The sequence below is a fragment of the Colossoma macropomum genome, unplaced genomic scaffold, assembly GCF_904425465.1.
Source record: "Colossoma macropomum unplaced genomic scaffold, Colossoma_macropomum, whole genome shotgun sequence".
NCBI classification, from domain to species: domain Eukaryota; kingdom Metazoa; phylum Chordata; class Actinopteri; order Characiformes; family Serrasalmidae; genus Colossoma; species Colossoma macropomum.
In genome coordinates, this window is record NW_023494785.1 from 6660444 (window position 1) to 6680586 (window position 20143).

Consider the following 20143-nt stretch of genomic DNA (forward strand, 5'->3'; position numbering starts at 1 on the left):
ACTGACCTCTATAGACCTCTATAGATCTCTATAGACTGATTAACCATTCAAGCTACAAGAATGTTGGAAACTGTTTCATAACATAGTCTTTTACTTAAATTCCTGTGTTTTCTCTTCTTTACTGTAACACTGAGCTGCACTATTATCATCATTAGTATTACTACTATTGGTACCCAGTGTGAACTAATAACTTTATTTCTATCATGAATAATCTTGTTTGGTCATCCTGGGCTTTGTGAATCTAAATCTTGTGATGTATATGAGCACTTAGCGTTAAAATATTGATCACATTTTTTTTTGGCCAGAATAAAGAAATATTTAATACTTTGCACATGCAGTTTGTGCCATAAAAAGCTATGTTTGATTTTCTTGTAAAATGAAGATAATTAAGTCTGTATAAAACTTGTATGCTGACTTTATATGCCAACCAATTTTGGATGGGTTTAGCAATCTAACTGAGTGGTCATGGCCCCATTAGGCCCACCCACAGTGACAGGCCTGTTCAGAATGCAATTCATATCGCTATTGAAATGCTTATTAATTTGTTTCATCGGAGCAACAATAAAACAAAAAAACAATAAAAGGAGAATGAAGAGTGAAATATATTTCTATTCCTGCTTGCTTACTCATGTTCCTTTACATGGCAAAATAAATGCAACAGCAGCACTGACAAGTCGCATGACATTAACAGAAAAGATCAGGTTAAAACACAGAAGTAGTCACTTGTTGTCTCAGCATTTTTTATTAAAAAAGATAAAGATACACACCAGCCTGATACTCAAACAGGCTCTAGGCTCTTCTGAGCTTTAAAAATGGATTATTGTCAAGACAAGCACAAGCAGCATTTGCATCTGTCTCTATATTTTGTGTATATCTTGTTTATATATTTTGTGTATATTTAATATATTTCAGTTTGTTTTTCTTATATTTTTATTTTTTACTTATTTACTGTCTGTAGAGTGATTACCTGAGCCTCACCACAAGCATTTCAATGCATAAATGTCCTGACATGTTGTGCAAATGACAAATAAACATAAAACTTGAACTTGCAGACCAGAAAGCTAACAAAATGGCTGTCCAGCTGCTGCTTATAAATACAGAACTGAAAGTTCCTCGGCTGATACTGATAAAGTAAATATCAGTATGAAAGATGAAGCTGGTATCTGTGAACTAATCTGTTTCTTATTTGCATTTCTTTCAGAGTCTGGGGGCTGAAATTACAGAGCCGCAGCCCCCCTCCAACTCCAGCTCCAAGTCCAACTCCATGCAGGACCTCAACTTTTCCATCGGCTTCACAGATCTGAATGGTAAACAGTGCTGGAACACGATTCTACAGCAGCGCTTTGTTCCTCCACCAAAGCTGTTCCTGCCAGACATTTAACCTGTGCTAGGAGGCCCTGTTCGTCATGTGTACCACTCTTCTTAGGAAATATGCCATTAATTAGCCATAAAATTGCACAAAATGATGATGGAGCTCAGGCCAAGTTGCACACAAGCATTAGTGTGTTATGTAGGACTGACTGTTCTTCTGGAACATATCTGGCTACTCTGCAGACACCAGCTAAGGTCAGATAAGCATCGACCTATATGGGTATTTACAGTATGCTAGCTTGTGGGCGCTGATAAAAACTGAGATATTTGAGTAATGTGTCATTAGGGCTGCTTATAGGGGCATTTCGTATATGTATATATATGTATATATATATATATATATATATATATATGTGTGTGTGTGTATTTCACAAGGTCTAGTTTCAAACTTTACTTTCTGAACTCCCTGTAATTTAAAACCCCTCTTTTGGCTTTTTCCTCTTCCTCAGCATCCCTAAATGAACTGGAGGACAATGACCTGGACGCTTTAATGGCCGATCTGGTGGCTGACCTGAGCGCCACAGAAGAAAAGTTTGCAGCAGAGAGAGGGGGTGTAAAGCCTGAGCCACCCCCAGCTGTAACAGTTCCAGCAGCTCACTTCACCCCTGCTGCCCCCTTTGCCCCTCCTACTCACGTCCCACATTCTACCCCTGCTGCCCCACCACCTTCAAAGCCTAAGAATGAACTGCCCCCTTGCCCTGCTAATAACACCCCTAATCTCACTTCTAACACCTCAGTACCACCCCCGCCTGCAGTGTGCTCCAAAACTTCTGCGGTAAGTACCATTCTGAGTCACATGTACATTTAGATATGCTTCCACCAGATAACACCTCCTCCACAGGTCACAGTTTATCAGAGTGACGAACACAGGGCTGATGCGATCACAGCAGCACATGACCAGAGTGATAAGTTTATTATAGTTCCCTCAGTTTTGCGCTACGCTGAACAGCAGTGTTGTAGGTTTCATTTCAGCTTTTTTATTTTCTTTTCGGAGGGTGGGGTGGGGGTCTACTCTACTCATACCACCTGATGGTAAATGTTGATGTTAAAAGGGACCAGTCACCCTCTCAAATAGTCTCCATTCATTTTCTAGCCCTCTAAATAAACATTCAGAACAAATCATAGCATATCATAGCATTTTACAGTGGTTCCAGAGCCCCAGTGGGTGTTTTCCACACAGACTAGTCTGTGCTGTCGTACGTGCTGTCGTCTCTCTTCTTTGAATCAAGTATTTCATATCCCACCAATACCAGCTCTAAAAATGTAAATGCGTCGCTGGACTCTGTCATATCAAAACATAAATAGTCTTCTCTATCAAACTGTTATGGCTAGCTCTGGATTCCTGGTTGGATAAACTGATTCTGCCTAAAAGTTTGAAGGGGTTGAGCTACTCAGAGGGAGTGCACAGACCATGCATGTCATACTCTGTTTGAAACATATTCAGTTTGAAACACGCCCAAGACATCACTGGCATGTTTTTTCCTAGTTTTGTTCTCTAAAATGGCTTTTACTGTGCAAAACGCATTTTTTTAACCCTCTGGCTTGGTGCAGCACCTTCTGACACTCAAACTAAAGTGTCACCGGTTTTGGGTTGAGGTTAAGGTTAGTGTTAGGATTAGGCCCAGGGTGAGGGTTGGGTGTTGGGTAAAATTGGTAAGGTTAGGTTTTGCGTAATGTTATTAACATATTAACAACACATCTACTCAGTGTTAGTAATGTATTAGCAGAACATCTACAAGATATTTACTTCAGTGTGTTCAGATGCTGCACTACTGATACTTCACTGATATGTTGTTGATGTGTTACTGATAATCTATTAAGAGTTTATCAATCATCTACAAAGGACCACTCCAAATAAAGTGTTACCCCAAAACCTAATCCTAACCCTGACCCTGGCCCTAATCCTAACCCTAACCTTAACCTCAACCCAAAATCTAATCCTAACCCTCATATGTTTTTGACATGTTACTAAGAGTCCATTAAGTGTTTCTTCTAAACAGGACCACTCAAAATAAAGTGTCACCGGTTGTTGCCCTTTAAGGAGATGCTGCACTAGGAAGAGTTCAACATGGTTTTCCGATATGCAAAAACATTCTTACTTTAGAAGACGTCACAAGAGCTATTCACAATTACAGTGTAGGATCATATCAGTGTTGTAGCTGCTTTCTTTATTAACTTCAATCAGCTTTAAAATGAGCTTTTGTGACACATTTTATGTTTTATTTATTTTCCAATATGTTCAATTCAGAAGATAAAAAAATGAATAATAATAATTGAGCATGAAAATATGCAGAAATGTGTCATATTTAAGTTTGTTCAATGCAGAAGTGACATAAAACTTCTTTTCGCTGCAAATCAAACCAACAAAATTTGCACTTTGACCAGGGGTGCCCAAACTTTGACTGATCGTCGGCATCAGCAGTAGAAACTTAGGTATCATTCCATGCACTTTATTTTCATGAAGCATTGCATTTATTTATTAAAATATACTTTAATCCAACATGTGTTCCATTTATCATGGGTGTTCAAGGATAAAAGAGAGATAATAATTGGTATATCTATAATCTAGATCTGAAGGACCTCATAAATAGTTGAAACAATGATACAAAAATATACAGCACAGCATGATTTACTGTATGTTTTGAAAATGGGCTTAGCTGCTTTTAAGTCTTGTCCAAGTGTATCCAAGTCTTGTGTATCCAAGACTGGTGCTGGTTAACCAAGAACAGTACATTATCTGTATGTTAAAACACCCATTTATTCCAGCAATACACATCGACCTAAAATGGTGTTTCAAAGCAAAACAACGTATGGTGTGGTGTGCGCTGCTTACTAAACAGACCACCTAATCACTGTGTTGTTCATTCTGACATCTAGCCCTGACTGCGATTGGTCCTAATGACCACATCATTCATTTTGAGACCTCCCCCAGATTACACCTACAACTACAAGGTTTCGCTGGAACTGTTTGCTGACCAACAAGCAAATGGAACCATGACAACCAACCATGTTCCACTGTATTCAGTTCCAAAGAAAATCTGGAAATTGGGTTCAAGGCTTCTACCACAGTACTGAAAACCCAGTACACTATAAACTGAATGCTAGTCTACGAATTCTTTGCCATTCATTCTGGACCGATATTCAGAGTCTGAGTCTGGTTAGAGTGCATTACTTCTGCAGCAGTCTTCCTCTATGTATAATGAATGTCAGACAGTATCAGGTATGATCATGCTTTCACTTCCAAAATCCTAGCATGTGTGACTTGACAGTGACCTTTGATGTCCTCAGGAGGATGTAGAGGCCCAGATTAAAGCAGACAAGATTAAACTCGCCCTGGAAAAGCTGAAAGAAGCCAAAGTGAAGAAGGTGAGAAATGAATCATCTGTCTTCTACGTTCTTAAAAGAACACTTCGTATAAAATGCTAACACTGTTGATTACGGTTGCCAGCTCTCATGCCTTTGACTGAGACACACATCCTTGAATCTTTTCTCAAGCTCTCATGCTGTGGAAATATATCTCAGGGTGGAGAATGGCTGATTAACCTACTTGCTCAGAAAAAAACGGACTATTTTTGTCTTTTCTGCCATCTAAAAAACTCACTCCAGTCACCTCTCCACAGTTATCATTATAAATGACAGTACAGGGGGCGAGTATGTGAATGCAATTGTCAAAATCAGAATTTGTGAATGCAGACCACGCCTTGGTAAACGAGACGATGAGAGGAGGGGAACTCTGAGGAATTTTGGGCTGGAGTTCAGTACGGCTTCTGTGGGTCAAGAGAAGGCCGACCCCCTGTATATTAAAGATCAAGTGCAGGCATGGACAGGGGCGAAGAGGTGGGGTGCGAAATTTCGTCACGAGAAGAAGAAGTGAAGGACTGGTATTTATATGAAGCTGAAATTAAGAAGGAGCAGTTTTAGGCGTGGTCTTTCCTCAAACTTCAGTTATGTCTTAACTCCATTCAGAATCAATTATTACACTGCATTTGTAAGAAATCTGTACTGGTGAACTCCATAGTTATATAAATGGACAATAGAAAAGCCAAATAGGAATCAAACTATACAAATAAATACAATATATAGCCACAAACAATCAATAATGCAGTATATACACTAAATGTACAGGGTATTGAGTGACACAGACCAGGTGTGACTACAATAGGCACATGTTAACTTTTCCCCACTAGCTCATTCATTGTTAGCCGCTTTAGCACTTTAATGGATCTCCCAAATCAGGAAAGACTGAATGTAACTTCCCCCAAATGATACATGTTTTACTAAGTCATGCTGTTGCTGCACAGTATGGACCATGAATGAAAGCAGACATTTGGTGCAGATATGATAATGAAACTATGCTAACTCTTTCCCCACTAGCCTCCATTCATTGTTAGCCACTTTAGCATTTTTGGGATTTCACAGCTAAGCTATAGAAATCAGAAAGGCTATTCCATGTATCCTTCCAAGAATGATTCCTGCTTTACTGGGCCATGCTAAGCAGATATGCTAATGCAATAATGCTAACTTTTCCCTGTTAGCTTTTATTCATTGTTAGCATTTTGGGGGAAAACAGTCTTTTTCCATGTAATTTATACCATAAAGAAAGTCTACTGTATGTAACCTTCCCAGAATGATTCATGTTTTTTAGCTCATACTGTTGCTGACTGAATCCTTTTTATTCTGTTGTTCTACACTCTTAAAAAAGATGGTTCTTCTAGGGTTCTTTCGTAAAGAAACGGTTCTATATAGAACCATGAACACTCAAAGAACAATTGCATGATTAAAGGGTTCTTTGCATGGTGGAATTGTTCTTCAGATTGATGGAGAACATCCTGTAAACGGTTCAATTGTTTTGAAAAGGATTCTGTAAAGCACCAAAAAGGATTCTGCTATTGTTGTGATGTCACACTTGTAACAATAGAAGAACCCTTTTTGGAGCTTTATAGAACCCTTTTCAAAAAGGGCTCATATACAATACATTTTCATCAATCTGAAGAAACGTTTCACAACGCAAAGAACCCCTTAATCCTGCAAAGGGTTCTTTGAGTGTTCATGGTTCCATTTAAACCCATTTTCTTTACTAAAGAACCCTTGAAGAATCTTTTTTAAGCGTGTACCATTTGTCTGAAATGCATTAATCAAAATGTGTGCAATCATCTACTGCAAGGTTTCTCAACTACTGGGTTGTGGACCACAAATAGGCCGTAAAGCATCCTCTGGTGGTAAACAGTATTAATATAAGCTCAGCAATAATGGCGGCCAAAAAACATCAATTTTTGATCAATTTGCCTCTTGTCTCTAGAGTTTGGAGTTTGGTTCTCCTTCAGGCCTTATTTCTAGAGATAAATAGGTGGGCCTTGAATTAAGTGATCTAGAACGCTTATGACTGGTGAAATACTGTATGTAAGTGTCCTTCAACCATTCAAAACTGTGTGGAGAGTTTCTCAATATCAGGGATATGGAGTGGAGACTGTTGACCTGTGGCCATAGTGCACAATGAGAGAGGAAGAGTGCGGATTATTTTGGGGAAGCTGGAGCTGCCAGAGAGAGGATAAAATGCCTATCAGCACTATTGTAGACTTTTCAGCACTACTGTAAGTTTATAGTTTCATGAATTCAAGGAAAGACATTTATACAGATGAACCATAAAGTTGTTTTGCCCTCTGTATACAATATTCAACATGAGTTTTGCATTTGTTGTCCAAAGATTACTTCTTTAGTTTTGCATGGAGTCTAATGTAGCTATCTTGTTATGAATATTAATTTAGATAAAAAAAATTAGATCAACATTATGCAAGCTTCATGCCTAAATCAATTAACTGAAACAGTAGCTTTGTTCGTACCTTCATCTTTTCTTAAAGATAACAGTGTGTCATACGGTATCAGAAACCACATCAGAGTCTCCATGAGATTACTTAACGACTTGACGCAGTTTCAGGCGTGTGTGATGATTTAGATGTGCTGTTTGCACAATGCTAACATGCAAACTATACGCTTGCTTCATATTTTACCTACATTAGTCTCATAACATACATACATCATCTAAACCGCTTATCCTTCTGGGTCGCGGTGGAGTACTGGAGCCTATCCCAGCTGTCATTGGGAGCAAGGCAGGATACACCCTGGACAGGTCGCCAGTCCATTGCAGGGCAGACAGACAGACATACACATTCACACACTCACTCACGACCCAGAAGGATAAGCGGTTGATGTATGTATGTATGTATGTATGTATGTAGTCTCATAACCCCATTGCAAAACTTAAAGAAGCGAATCTCAGATACTAAACATGGCTTAGACTACATTTGGGGAAACCGGACAACTGTGCTCATTTGATTTTTTGGCCCAACCACAGTTTTAAACTGCAGTAAGGAAAAAGGTCTATTTGTCCTTTGTGACACAGAAGAATTTTCTTATCTGATTGTTCAGTAAATAGACGCACAGGAAATAGTGTTGAGACCAGCACCAGAGGAACAGCTCAGGTGGTTTTGTGGTGTGGCCTGGCTATTCTCAGAGGTGATGTCAGAGACCTTCTGAAACTAACCAAGGTTAAAGCAGTTTTCAGCAGTAACGGCTCTGCTACTTCTCGATAATGTTCTCGTCAAGCCCACAGCATGAGTGGCATGAATGGCATGTTCTGCCCAGTGAGAGGAACTGAGCTTTTCCTCCAAAGCCCACAGGCTTTTGGCTTTGTGGCCCAACTGTCAGTGCAGCTGTCCTGCTCTTTATAAGAACTTTAAATAAATTTTTAAGATTATTTTTCAGTTCAGTAAACTCCTGGTTCTCTTTCTGGTTGCCTGTTCTTAGGATACATCTATTTTCTATTATTTTTTAGTTATTAAACAGTACCTACAATGAAACTAACCTGTACATTTTGCGACCGAATGGAGTTCCATGGAAATATGGAACTGCCGACAGTTCCTTGGAGTTGAGATTAAAAGAAATAGGAACAATCCAGTAAGTTTTTCTCGTGAAATCACACGTTTCTGCTAAATAGGTGACTGTGAGTAATCTGTGACAATACCTATGGATGATATGACCTCTGTCTCTTGGTTGAACCATGATTTTTGCCTCTTATTTATATTAAAGGTAATAAATGATTCTAATAAAGGGCCGACCACCATGCCAACACGATCCTGAATTTGTAAGGATCGTTTCGCATGAGGGTAATTTAGTTGAATTTCTTATAAAAATAAAATAAACAGCAGCTCTGCTCCTGGCCACAACCATCTGTAACAGTTCATACGGAACATCTCCCCACACGCTGGAGTATGTGGCCCAGCAGCGCTGCAGTGGTTCAGTGTTTATATGAGCCGTGTGTGATGTGAGTGCTGTTTGGTGTGGTCAGTTGATAGTGAAGGTGGAGACAACGGATGGCGGCTCTAAGACTCTGATGGTGGACGAGAGACAGATGGTGAGAGACGTGATAGACAACCTGTTCGAAAAAACGCACTGCGATGGAAATGTGGACTGGTGCCTGTGTGAGACCAACCCAGAGCTACAGACAGGTGAGGGACACACACATACATAAATTTTATTCCAAGTGATTTTTGAGCATTCCTATTGGTCCATTCATCATTAAATTTTTACACAGTGTATGTAACTACTTACATAATAATAATAATAATAATAATAATAATAATAATGTAGGTAATGATATGCAATAATAATAAGACCATATCTATTATACATATATATATATATATATCATATATATATATATATATATATATATACATATATATATGTAAGCACCTATAGGCACTTAAGTGTAATAATAAAATGCCCCATGTGCATTAAATAGTGCCACTATCCAAAAAAAGAGGCAACTTTGCAGGAAAGGAAAAAATGGCCTTTAAAGTAAGTTAATTAAGTAATTTTTAAAGTAAGTTAACCCCTTAAATGACCTGCTTTGAAGCCCAAAGTTTTATTACACACTTCTATAACCTAAGAATAGCTCAACCAGTTTGCACTGAAGTCCCTGTAGTTACTGAATAATAAGCCTTAGTATGCAATAAGCCTGGGATTACACACCCCTGGAAGTGTATAATAAAACCTGGGGCCCGCCTGTGGGCCCTGGCCATTTACACGGTTAATTAGACAGTTCTCAGTGTATTAGTATGCCTGCCTCATGTCAGGCAATCGCTCCAATAGAGTGAAGGTCATAATCTTTACAGACTACTCAGCATAACTGAGTACCTGAACATTAAGCACTCAGTTCAACCATGTAATCATGACTGACTGGCAGTGTGCTAAAAATAAAAATTGTCGTTCTTTGAGAGAAACTAGCCATTTGGAATTCCACTGATTTTAAAAAAAAATTTGCATAATTCAGTCATTGAAGCAAAATCATTCAGTGATTTGACGTGAAACGATTTACTGTGGAGAAACTTCGCAACTCTGATTTCTTTACAGTGGTGCTGATAGGAACCAGGGATTATGATGTCTACAGCACAAATATAGCCATTTTATTTCTATCCAAAAGACAGTGAACCTACATAAGTCTTCTATAACGTTGATGATGGTGAAACAGTATTAAATCTGATTTTGAAAATGATTTTGTTTTCTTTTGGGACTATTTTGCCTCGCAACCTCCTGCATGTATCTCTCCACCTTGAATGGATTAAAAAAATTGTTTTAGACCAAATCTTTTTTAAAACTATTGCAAAATACATTGTGCAAAACAGAAGTCTGCTCACCAACACTGTAAACAAATCTGACTCAGTAACAGTACTTAACATCAAACCACTCTGAACGCAGAAATTTTGAAAGTTGGTGGAATTCCCCTTCAAGCTGAATTTTGCTTTGACAGAGTAATTCAGTGCTTTGATGTACAGTTATATGAAGAAAGGGAAAAATACAAATTGGTATAGAACCTTTACACAAAGCAGAGGGTTCTGTACTGTTTAAAACCCCAGGTTTACTCTGTCTTATGGTGCATTACTCTGTAAATATATGGGACTACAATGCAAACTGAGTTATTTTTAGGTTATGAAAGAGGAGTAAATGTCTTTTTTTTTTACAAAAATGGTTATTTGAAATGTTGTCACTTCTCCAAAGAACACTTTTTTGGGACAAAAAAAATGTAGATGAGCAGAGGTGCATGTTGGACATTAACAGGAGAATGAAGAGGCCCATAATTGGATAAATAGTTTAGGAAATGTATGTTTCTGTATTGAGTAATAGTAATTAATTTCATTGTTTTAATCCTGTCCATGGCTGCAGTGGTAATTAAATCAGGCAATTAACTCATGGGATTAATCCGGTGGGACAGCAGGCAACTTACCAAAACGTGTTGGACTCTGACTCTCCGTCCCTGATCTCGATACATTGTCATGATGTGGTGCTGCAGCCATAAGGGCAGTGCTGTTGAGTGATCTCTCTAACAGCTCTCTGAGTGAAGTGGACTTGCCCACACACGTCGACAGTGTCTCTTCCTGTGCAAACACATTGTCAGTGCTTTGTTTGCCTGCATGTGTGCACCATACTCACTGCCATATGCGGAAAAAAGCCTAAGCATGTCCGCAAAAACTCACACCCCAGCAATAAAAAGGCAAAGACCACCAGCAAGCTCTTTCTAACCTATTTTAATCAGTGCACGTGGTCTTTCATTCAGAAACGAGGCACTATAACACCTACATTTGAGACCTCAGTGTCTGGGGGGGGGCGCTGAGAAACAGGGAAAGACACTTAAAGACCTGCTATCACCATGCCAGGATTTATTAGCCCATGTTAAGGATATAAAAAAGGGACCGAACTACATGCACTAGTTTTACAGTGGCTTTTCAAAAAAGCCAACTTTCTAATTAGGCTGCACATTTTTTGGGTTACATTTACTGTGAAGTAACTAAAACTATAAACCAATCACACTCTAACTTCACAGTATGATTTAGACGGAAGTTAAAGGAGAAAATGTTTGATTTTGCTGTAGAAGTTTGTTCAAATCGTATAGTTTTGGTCTCATGTTTATACACTATATGGCCAAAAGTATGTGGACGCCCCTCCTGATTGAGTTCAGGTGCTTCAGCCACACCCATTGCTAACAGGTGAATAAAATCAAGCACACAGCCATGCAGTCTTAATACACTGGCATTAGAATGGTTCGTACTGAAGAGCTCAGTGACTTTAAACATAGCACTGTCATAGGATGCTACAAGTCAGTTTGTGAGACATCCACACTGTTAGAACTGCCCCAGTCAACTGTAGGTGTTATAACTGTGAAATACAAGTATCAAGAACAGCTCAGCCACAAAGTGGTAAACCATGTAACCTCACGAAGTGGGGGCTTTAAGTGTATGTAAAAATCATCTATCCTATACCTACTGGAATGCATAGAGCCAACAGTAAAGTTTGGTGGAGGAGGCATAATGGGCTGGGGCTGTTTTTTCATGGTTTGGGTCCCTTAGTTTCAGTGAAGGTTAAAGTTAAAGCTGCAGCATGCAAAGACATTTTAGACAATTATATGCTTCTAACTTTGTGGTAACAGTTTGCGAAAGACCCTTTCGTGCTCCATCATGACTGAGCCCCTGTGCACAAAGTGAGTTCAATAAAATTGTTGAGTTTGGCATAGAGGAACTCCAGTAACTTGCACAGAGCCCTGACCTCGACCCCACTGAACACCTTTGGGATGATCTAGAACGTTGACTGCAGGCCAGGCCTCCTCGTCCAGCATCAGTGTCTGACCTCACACAAATGCTGAATGGGCACAAATTCCCACAGACACACTCCAAAATCTTGTGGAAAGCTTCCTGGAAAGCTTCTTGTGGAAAGCTTGCCCATGGCTCTGGGTTGAGATGTCCAACAAGCTCATATAGGTGTGATGATCAGGAGTCTTAATACTTTTGACCATATAGTGTAGTTCTGATAAAATGGTGTATCATTTCAGGAAACGTCCTAACAAAAATTGATCTCAAATAGACTCGCCAGTATGGTTTATGATACTCTATAACCAGGGGCTTGAAATGGGCTGGAGTGTACTGGATCCGAGCTCCGGCATCTTTCGTTCATGTGGACGTAATCCGATTTTTTTCGTAAAATCCATGTTTAACACCACCCCCCACCCCCACCCCCTCTCATATCATTCTACCAATTTTCACAGCAAGAGTGTAGTACTGTTTTACAAAATTATACATAAAAGTAAAGTACCTAAACTAAATAGCTAACTAAATAAATGTAAGTCAGGCCTCAACCATTAAGTAGTCAGAAGTTATTTCAAAGCATTTCGTCACATAGGTCATGACTGAGGAAGCTAGGAAACTAAGTCGAGCATACAGTAGTTCTGTTTCGTGTAAGTTGGTTTTTACTGAATTTGACAGCCGTGCATAACTATGATGTTTTAGTTTACTGAATGACTGTCAGTTGCTAAATGGACACCAAAGCACACGTTTACACCTAGCTAGCTAGCTGATAGTGTTTGTCTAATCAGCTCCATCAGCAGAGTTATATAACGTAGGATGGCTAGTTTGAAAAGCATGTTTCCAAATCCAATTTGATGGCATTAAAAGGTTTCACAGAGGTGGACTGTACTGTGTCACCTACCAGTTTCTTAAAACCAGCAGGAGCGGCTCCAAGCATACAGTTACAAAGCAAATTGACGTCAGATGGGTGGCGTTGGAGCAGTTCAGTTTGCTAGTTTAAAGGCTTTAGTGTGACTTTCATCTTTGTCAGAAAGGAAACTGATCACATTTTGATGACAAAAACAGCAAACTAAGCAACTTAATAGACATAATTAAGCCATTAAGACAGAAACACAAAGGCTATTAGCTTCAAGCACATTTTCATATTAGTGCTGAGAATCTCCTATAATTATTCCCACATTGGAGACGGGCCATGGAAAAAATAGGGCTCCCCCACCTCCGAAGTTTACACCCTGTGGACGACATGCAGTTTTCTATGAAAGTGGACCGAGGGTAAAACAGTAGTAGCGGCCATTTTGAAGGCTGAATTTTGTTTTCCTTACTTTGAGGTGTTTGCACACTGCTAATTGATGTGGTACACATTTCCAGTGCTTGTTAACTACATTAGACTTGTTAGCTTTAGTGCAAAAGTAAAGAAGCAAACAGACACCAAACAAGTCTTGGCTGATTGACTGCAGTTGTTTCACACTGTGCTCTGTCAGGTCAGCGGGGCTGTGTGGTTATAAACTAGTTATATAGAAGGCCATATCCTACAACGTGGGTTGACCTGAGTTTGACCTCTCCACAGAGCGTGGCTTTGAGGACCATGAGAACCTGGTGGAGCCTCTGTCAGCTTGGACACGAGACAGTGAAAACAAAGTCATTTTTCAAGAGAGGAAAGACAAGTATGAAATTTTCAAAAACCCACAGGTAAGTTTCTCCGGATCTTTTCTTTCTTCTTAAATCTTCATTCATATCTTAAAGATACCATAATACTGCAAAACAGAGTTAAAGGGAGCTTCGATCAGTCATTAGCACAAATTTGCAAAGTATTTTCTCACTTTTCACATGTTTTATGGCGCATTCTTTTTCCATATCAATAATGTAGCCCTAGTACTTTGGATATAGATCACAACTCTGAAAAAGTGGTGCAATGAATTTACTTAAATGTGCACCAGCACCTTATTTATCATTTTTCGTTTACATGAAGCACGCACTAATTCAAAATGTTTCAGTAGGGGGTCAATGAAATGACACCATTCAGTGGCTCGTGAGCCAATGGCTGAGCCCGTTTCCTCACTGTTAAGATTACAACGACTAGAAAAAATAAAATGTGAAATAAACAAAACTTTTTTTTAATACAGTAGAATAATGTGTAGTGTGAATTTTTTAATCTATTTTTCTAGAATATTAAATTTAAACACTGTATTATTACAATGTATGAGATGTTTCTGCATTACCTATGTTTTGTATTGTTTATTTTCTGGCCGGTATCAGTAGTACTAAAAAAAACAGTGTAATATTTTATAAATGACACATTTGTTCATATTAACCCATGTATGTAATTTGCACTTTTGTACTGGACTGCCATGTGCAGAAATCATTAATATTACTCTTATTTTCTATTTTTATTTTTGGTATTATAGATGATATTGATAGCAGTTTTGCATAGTTAACCAAAAAATCAAGTATTTTTTTCAGACTGTTAAACTACTATGCTCAAATTCACATGCACTCCTACCAGACGTAAGTTTGATCATACAGATACTGCAAAGATAAAGCTGATGAATAACAAAACCGTGTGTGCTCATTTTACGATCAGATGTGACCATATGCATCTTTGATGAATAAGGGCCATTATGTTTGATTGTTGCCCATAAGCGGTAAATCTCACAGACTCTAAGCCCACCCATAAGCCGTATTGACCAAGAGGGCAAAAGAGGCAGGAGCTCTTGTTTTTCAGTTGACTTACATCACTTACATATGGTTGATGTATTTTATTCATGTGGAAATACTGTACAAATTTGATTCAAGCAAATTCAATATGTCAGTTTTCAGTGTATATTTGTGTACACAAATATAGTTTCTCTTAACAGAGATCACCTCTTTCTAAAGCCCCCCTAGTGGCCACAGTTGACTCTTATAGTTTCAATTAATATAATAAAATACAATATTTTCCTGTAATTCTGTTAACTAGGCTAACAAGGGCATTGTTGGCTCTCTGTGTGTGGAATGTTGTGACTTTGTGTTGAGCTGCTAGTGAGCAATGGGGGGTGCAAAAGGGGAGGGGTAAGACCCCTGCTGTGAAAACAATTAACACGTCTCCACAAAGACAGTCGAGCCAAGATAAAACAAACATCACAACTGCGGCTTTTTAATATAAAATAATAGTGTAAACCTGATACAAAACTCTTTTATAAACGTTGACTTGCTCACTTACAAAGACAAAGATCCAGTTTGCTTTGGGTTTTGTAAATTATTCACATTCATTAAAGAAAATAAATTCAACTGAGTTCAACCGAGGGGTTCCAAAACAGGGGGATGCCTTTGGGGGCTACTGTGAAAAGGGGTTAACTTAGCAGAGTCATCTGCTGTACCAAGTGGGTGATGTTTTTCTTCTTTATCTAATATTGTTTTTTTATTTGTGGTTGTCATTATCTTTAGCCGGCTTCTTGTCTTTTAAAACATACCACTCGCTGCTCAGAGAGATTCCATTTTTCTTGGCGCCTCCTTCTGTTTTTCCACAGTTATCTTTCCATTATTCTTGCCCTCTGCCATGTGGTCGACGCCTTTGTTTTTCAATAATTATGAAGCTCTCGGATGAAGTCTGCAGCCCATATGTCTGCCTTGCGAAGGCTGGGAAACAAAGGAGGCAGCAGACATGGCCGTCTTGTTGTGTTTATTATCATAATATAGAGCTTCGTAATCTTTGATTATTAATTTTTCGTGCCTGTCAGTGGCTGCAGACCTGGGTGAAAGAGGGAGTGGACGGAAAAAGTGATGGAGTGTTCAATCTCCATGCAAGTGGCCGGTACTAAACACTGTAATACTGACTGCCTAGATAAGACCAAGATGAATTATAATAGTAACGCTGATTAAAATGACTGAATGCTGCAGCAGGTCATCAGTGTCATGATACCAGAACACAGACTTAAGTACCAATACCAAAACAATACACACACACACACACACACACACACACACACATCCTCTAAACCGCTTATCCTTCTGGGTCGCGGTGGGGTGCTGGACCCTATCCCAGCTGTCAAAACAATACAATGGCAGAAAATTAAAGACACCTGTCATAGTCTGAACACTCAGGGCCAGATGTACACAAGTCTGCTATTGCTACTGCCATTGTTTAACAAATATAACCATGAGAAAACAGCCTATGTTGTCTGTTTTGTTGGTTAAATAATGTATGAGACGTGTATTTAATTGCATTTTGAAACTGTAATTGAAAATTAACGAGTTTATTCCACACTGCCATAATGCAGTCAATACGTCTACACAAGGCCTCATTGCCTACATACTTAACTGAACTGAAAACATAGAGCATTGAATTGTTTACCACATTTAAAAAATGCTTTTTCTCCGCAGAACTTCTATATGTGGAAGAAGGATAAGAGGTCACTTAAGGACATGAAAGACAAAGAAAAGGAGCTACTTCTGGAGGTGTGTGGGCTTTATTTCATTCTTTAGTGAGAGAGGCTTTCCTTTATTTGCAGAAGGGCTGTTAGCATTAAATAAACCGTTTGGTGGTACTGCGCCTACACTAATTATATTAAATCCATGTTCATATTAGTTATTACTGAAATTTAGTGGGGAATCTTTTTTTAAGTGTGAAATTTCTGAAAATGCAAGCTTTAAGTCAGTGGCATAACTGTGCAAAACAAAACTAAAGGAACGTTTTTGTGGCGACATTTATAAGTTTCCACTTATACCAAGTGGAAACTTATAGACCAAGATATAATCAAGATTGGTTTCGTGTCCAAATTTAGCTTACTTAGGTTAGCGCTGGAGCTATGAATCTAACACGGCAGGCAAACACTAGCGGTCAATAGCCAAATCTTTTTCATTAAAACATCCTGGGACTCCCGAATGGCACACTGTCTAAGCATTGGCCTCATCATCAGGAGATTACGAGTTCGATCTCTGGCAGCCGGGAGTCTGAAAGAGCACGTTTTTCTGGGTGGGTAGGATGGCCCACCATCTCCCCCCATCACTCAGTGTGATGCTAGCTAGTGCAGGTGTCTGTTAGCTGACGTAGCAGAACAGGCAGTTGCCGCTCTCCTCCGAGCGCGTTCAGCTGCAGTGACACTGTGTTGGTGGCAGTTTGAAAAGAAGCGGTGGCGCTTCACAGGTCTCAGGCCTGTGCTAGCTTTCAATCTCCTGGTGCTGGTGGAACCTAACTGAAAAGTGGGAAAAAAAGGAAACAAAAAAATCGAAAACCTCTCCCAACCTGCATCATCTTCATTAAGACTGCCCAGACTTGTTCATGTGGTTTAGGATACAGTACAACTTACTGCCTAAGATGGCTGATCGCAGTGCTCAGCTACACAAAGAAGTTTTGTTCATTTTTATAGCTCACAGTAAGTCATAATATACTTTAAACCAAACTGAAAAGTCTGCACAAACTTAATAAAGATCTGGATGCAGGTTAAGAGAAGTTTTCAGGGTGCATTTATGAAATATATTTGTGTGATCAATGACTTGTAGTAATTCTTAGCAACATTAACCTTGCAGCTCCAGCGCTAAACTAAAGAAGCAGAATTTGTATATGCAATGAGTCTTGGAGTAAATGGAAACTTAATTGTAGCTTAAATGTTTTGCCAAACCATTCTTTCCCACCCCATACAAAAATTTACTTTCAGTGAATAAAAATAAGTGATCTGTAATTGTGCTACTGCTATGTCTCAATATGTTGGCGCTGTAATGCAGGCTAATGGATGAAGTATATTACTGTCGCAGCTACTCATGAGTCATGCGCTGCCAGTCACTGTGCCACTGGTTTCAGTACAGCTAATTTGAAAATGCTTTCAGATTGTGATCAACAAATCATGAATGAAATAGACTGGTTTATGTCTTCTGTGGTGTGCAGGAGCATTTCTGCGGGACCTCTGTAATTGTTCCTGACCTAGAGGGGGTGCTGTATCTGAAGGAGGAGGGGAAGAAATCCTGGAAACAACGCTACTTCCTGCTGAGGGCTTCTGGAATGTATTATATTCCCAAAGGGAAGACCAAGGTCAGCATGCCAGAGAGGACAGTGAACATGTACAACACAAAAAATCTCTCTCTCTCGCTTTGGCCTAGATGGAGAGTCCAGCACGGACCTCTCTCTCTGTTCAGTTTAGCATACACTGATTAAAAATAAGAAGTATTCAAAAATTTTAAATAAGAGCATTTAAAATAAGAGGCATGAGAAAAGTTTCGAATCTGGCTCAGTTTCAAGACAAACTACCAGCCAAACATACAAGCCAAAATTAATATTATATTTTATAACAATGACTGTCAAAAATACAGAAAACTCTGAGCTTAATAGCTCACAGTTAGTCATACTGTGTCTTAAACCACATCAACAAGTCCGCCTGACCTTAGTGAGGACCAGGATGTGGTTAGTGAAGACCAGGATGTGGTTTGAAGTTTTAGGGTATTTTTAAAGGAAACAGTCTGGCTATTTCAATTCTAGTCTTTGTTAGCTATATAAGCCTCATGCTCTGAATGAAAGCAATGAAATTAAATCAAAATTTGGACACTAAACATGTCTTGGCTGATTGACTACATCTGGGGTAGTTGGAAAATCATTCATGCACACGCACGCAAACATATCCAACTATAGACCATGAAGTCGTGTCATTTTGGGTCTTAGCTCAATTTCTCTATGGCCAAAATGAATGGGCTTTTAAAAAATTCTCTGTTTTTAAAAGGGCCTCTACTGCGCCCTGCAGTAAATAAAAATTATCAGAACCTGATATGTTTTGTCCTGTGTACATTTTTCTTTGTATCACAGGATCCTCTGAATTACAAAGTCTTTAAAGAGTCTTCATACTAATATTACTACATGCAAACTAATGCTGCTGCGCATCAATTTGACATCACTAAACTACATGAAAGTAAGGGAGCTCTTGATGAATTGTGCTACCTTGTCTAAATGTCCTACCATAGTGCATATTTATAGATAGCTCCACACATAAAACCTCTAGGTAGGCTATGTTGATAGCTTAAATCACCTTATCCAAAAAATAATACTACCAGCATTAAAACTACAAAGCTGAAGTCAGCCTCTTGTTTGAATTTTCCTGTTTCAACAAGGCTGGCATAGAGAAATCGAGCTTAGACACATAAGTTCCTAATATGGGCATAACACTGACCACTACAGTGGTCTATTCAGCCTACAGCTGTTTAGCTCTGCCCATTTACAATGAAGTTATTTATTAGGAGTGTTTCAGACTGGACTGCTTTTGGAATGAAGCACAATATAGGGCAGCTGATTAGAACAAAGCTCATACATAGATATATCTCACAGATAGATCAATCTTAGGAGTACAACAACAAAAACAGCCTGTTTAATTCTAAGGGATAAAGAGAGGTTGGAAAATTACTACTGTTTTTGGTACATCAAAAAAAGAAATAAATAAAACAACACAAAAGTTGCAAGTGGACCTAAAAGAAAAACTAAATGTATGAAAAATAGGAGTCCTTTAATGGAAACCTTTGGTGAAAAAGCTAATTTACACAATTTCTCACTTCACCCCAGATGTAGTCGATCAGTCAAAATTAGCTTTAGTTTTAGTGCTGGAGCTACCAAGCTAACGAGGCTAACAAACACTAGAAGTCAATAGTCACCCAAATCTTTTCTGTAAACACATCCCAAAAACTTCTCAACCCGCTCAAACCACATCCATTCCTTCATTAAGGTTGTGCAGAGTTGTTGATGTGGTTTAGGACACAGTGTGACTTGAAACTTGTTATTAACAGTTATTTATAAATATAGAAACTACACAACAGAAACTGCAAATATAATCTAGTGGCCATTTGCCTGTGTGATGTGCGTAGACTGTCTAAACAGAGTTCCTGCCGTTACACTTCTCTTTATTCAGTCTAGCATACATTCAGTAGTTATCAAAATGAGAAGCATGAAAAAAGTTCCAAACCTGGCCCAGTTTCAAGGCAAACGGTGATTGAATGACCAGCCTTATGTACTCTCTGAAACTGAAAAGCTCTGTCCTCGCCCCATTAGCCTTTCTAAAAATAGGGCCTACCCACAGACACACCACAGGCTAGCCATAATCACTTACATCTTTCATTCTTTCATCGAATGGAAACAGATCTTGTACAAATACACCACTCTGCAACCTAAATCATTATTTTACCATGAT

At 38.9% G+C, this 20143-nt stretch overlaps 1 protein-coding gene across 1 annotated transcript in view; it reads left to right on the forward strand.

Moving 5' to 3' along the window:
• LOC118815645 (amyloid beta (A4) precursor protein-binding, family B, member 1 interacting protein) overlaps positions 1–20143 on the forward strand; it is a 52494-nt gene that overhangs the window by 25099 nt on the left and 7252 nt on the right. The window contains exons 3-9 of the mRNA XM_036581910.1: positions 1202–1307; positions 1821–2146; positions 4660–4737; positions 8717–8876; positions 13573–13694; positions 16365–16439; positions 17866–18009. Coding sequence (XP_036437803.1) covers positions 1202–1307; positions 1821–2146; positions 4660–4737; positions 8717–8876; positions 13573–13694; positions 16365–16439; positions 17866–18009 — 1011 coding nt within the window. The remainder of the gene's footprint in view (positions 1–1201; positions 1308–1820; positions 2147–4659; positions 4738–8716; positions 8877–13572; positions 13695–16364; positions 16440–17865; positions 18010–20143) is intronic.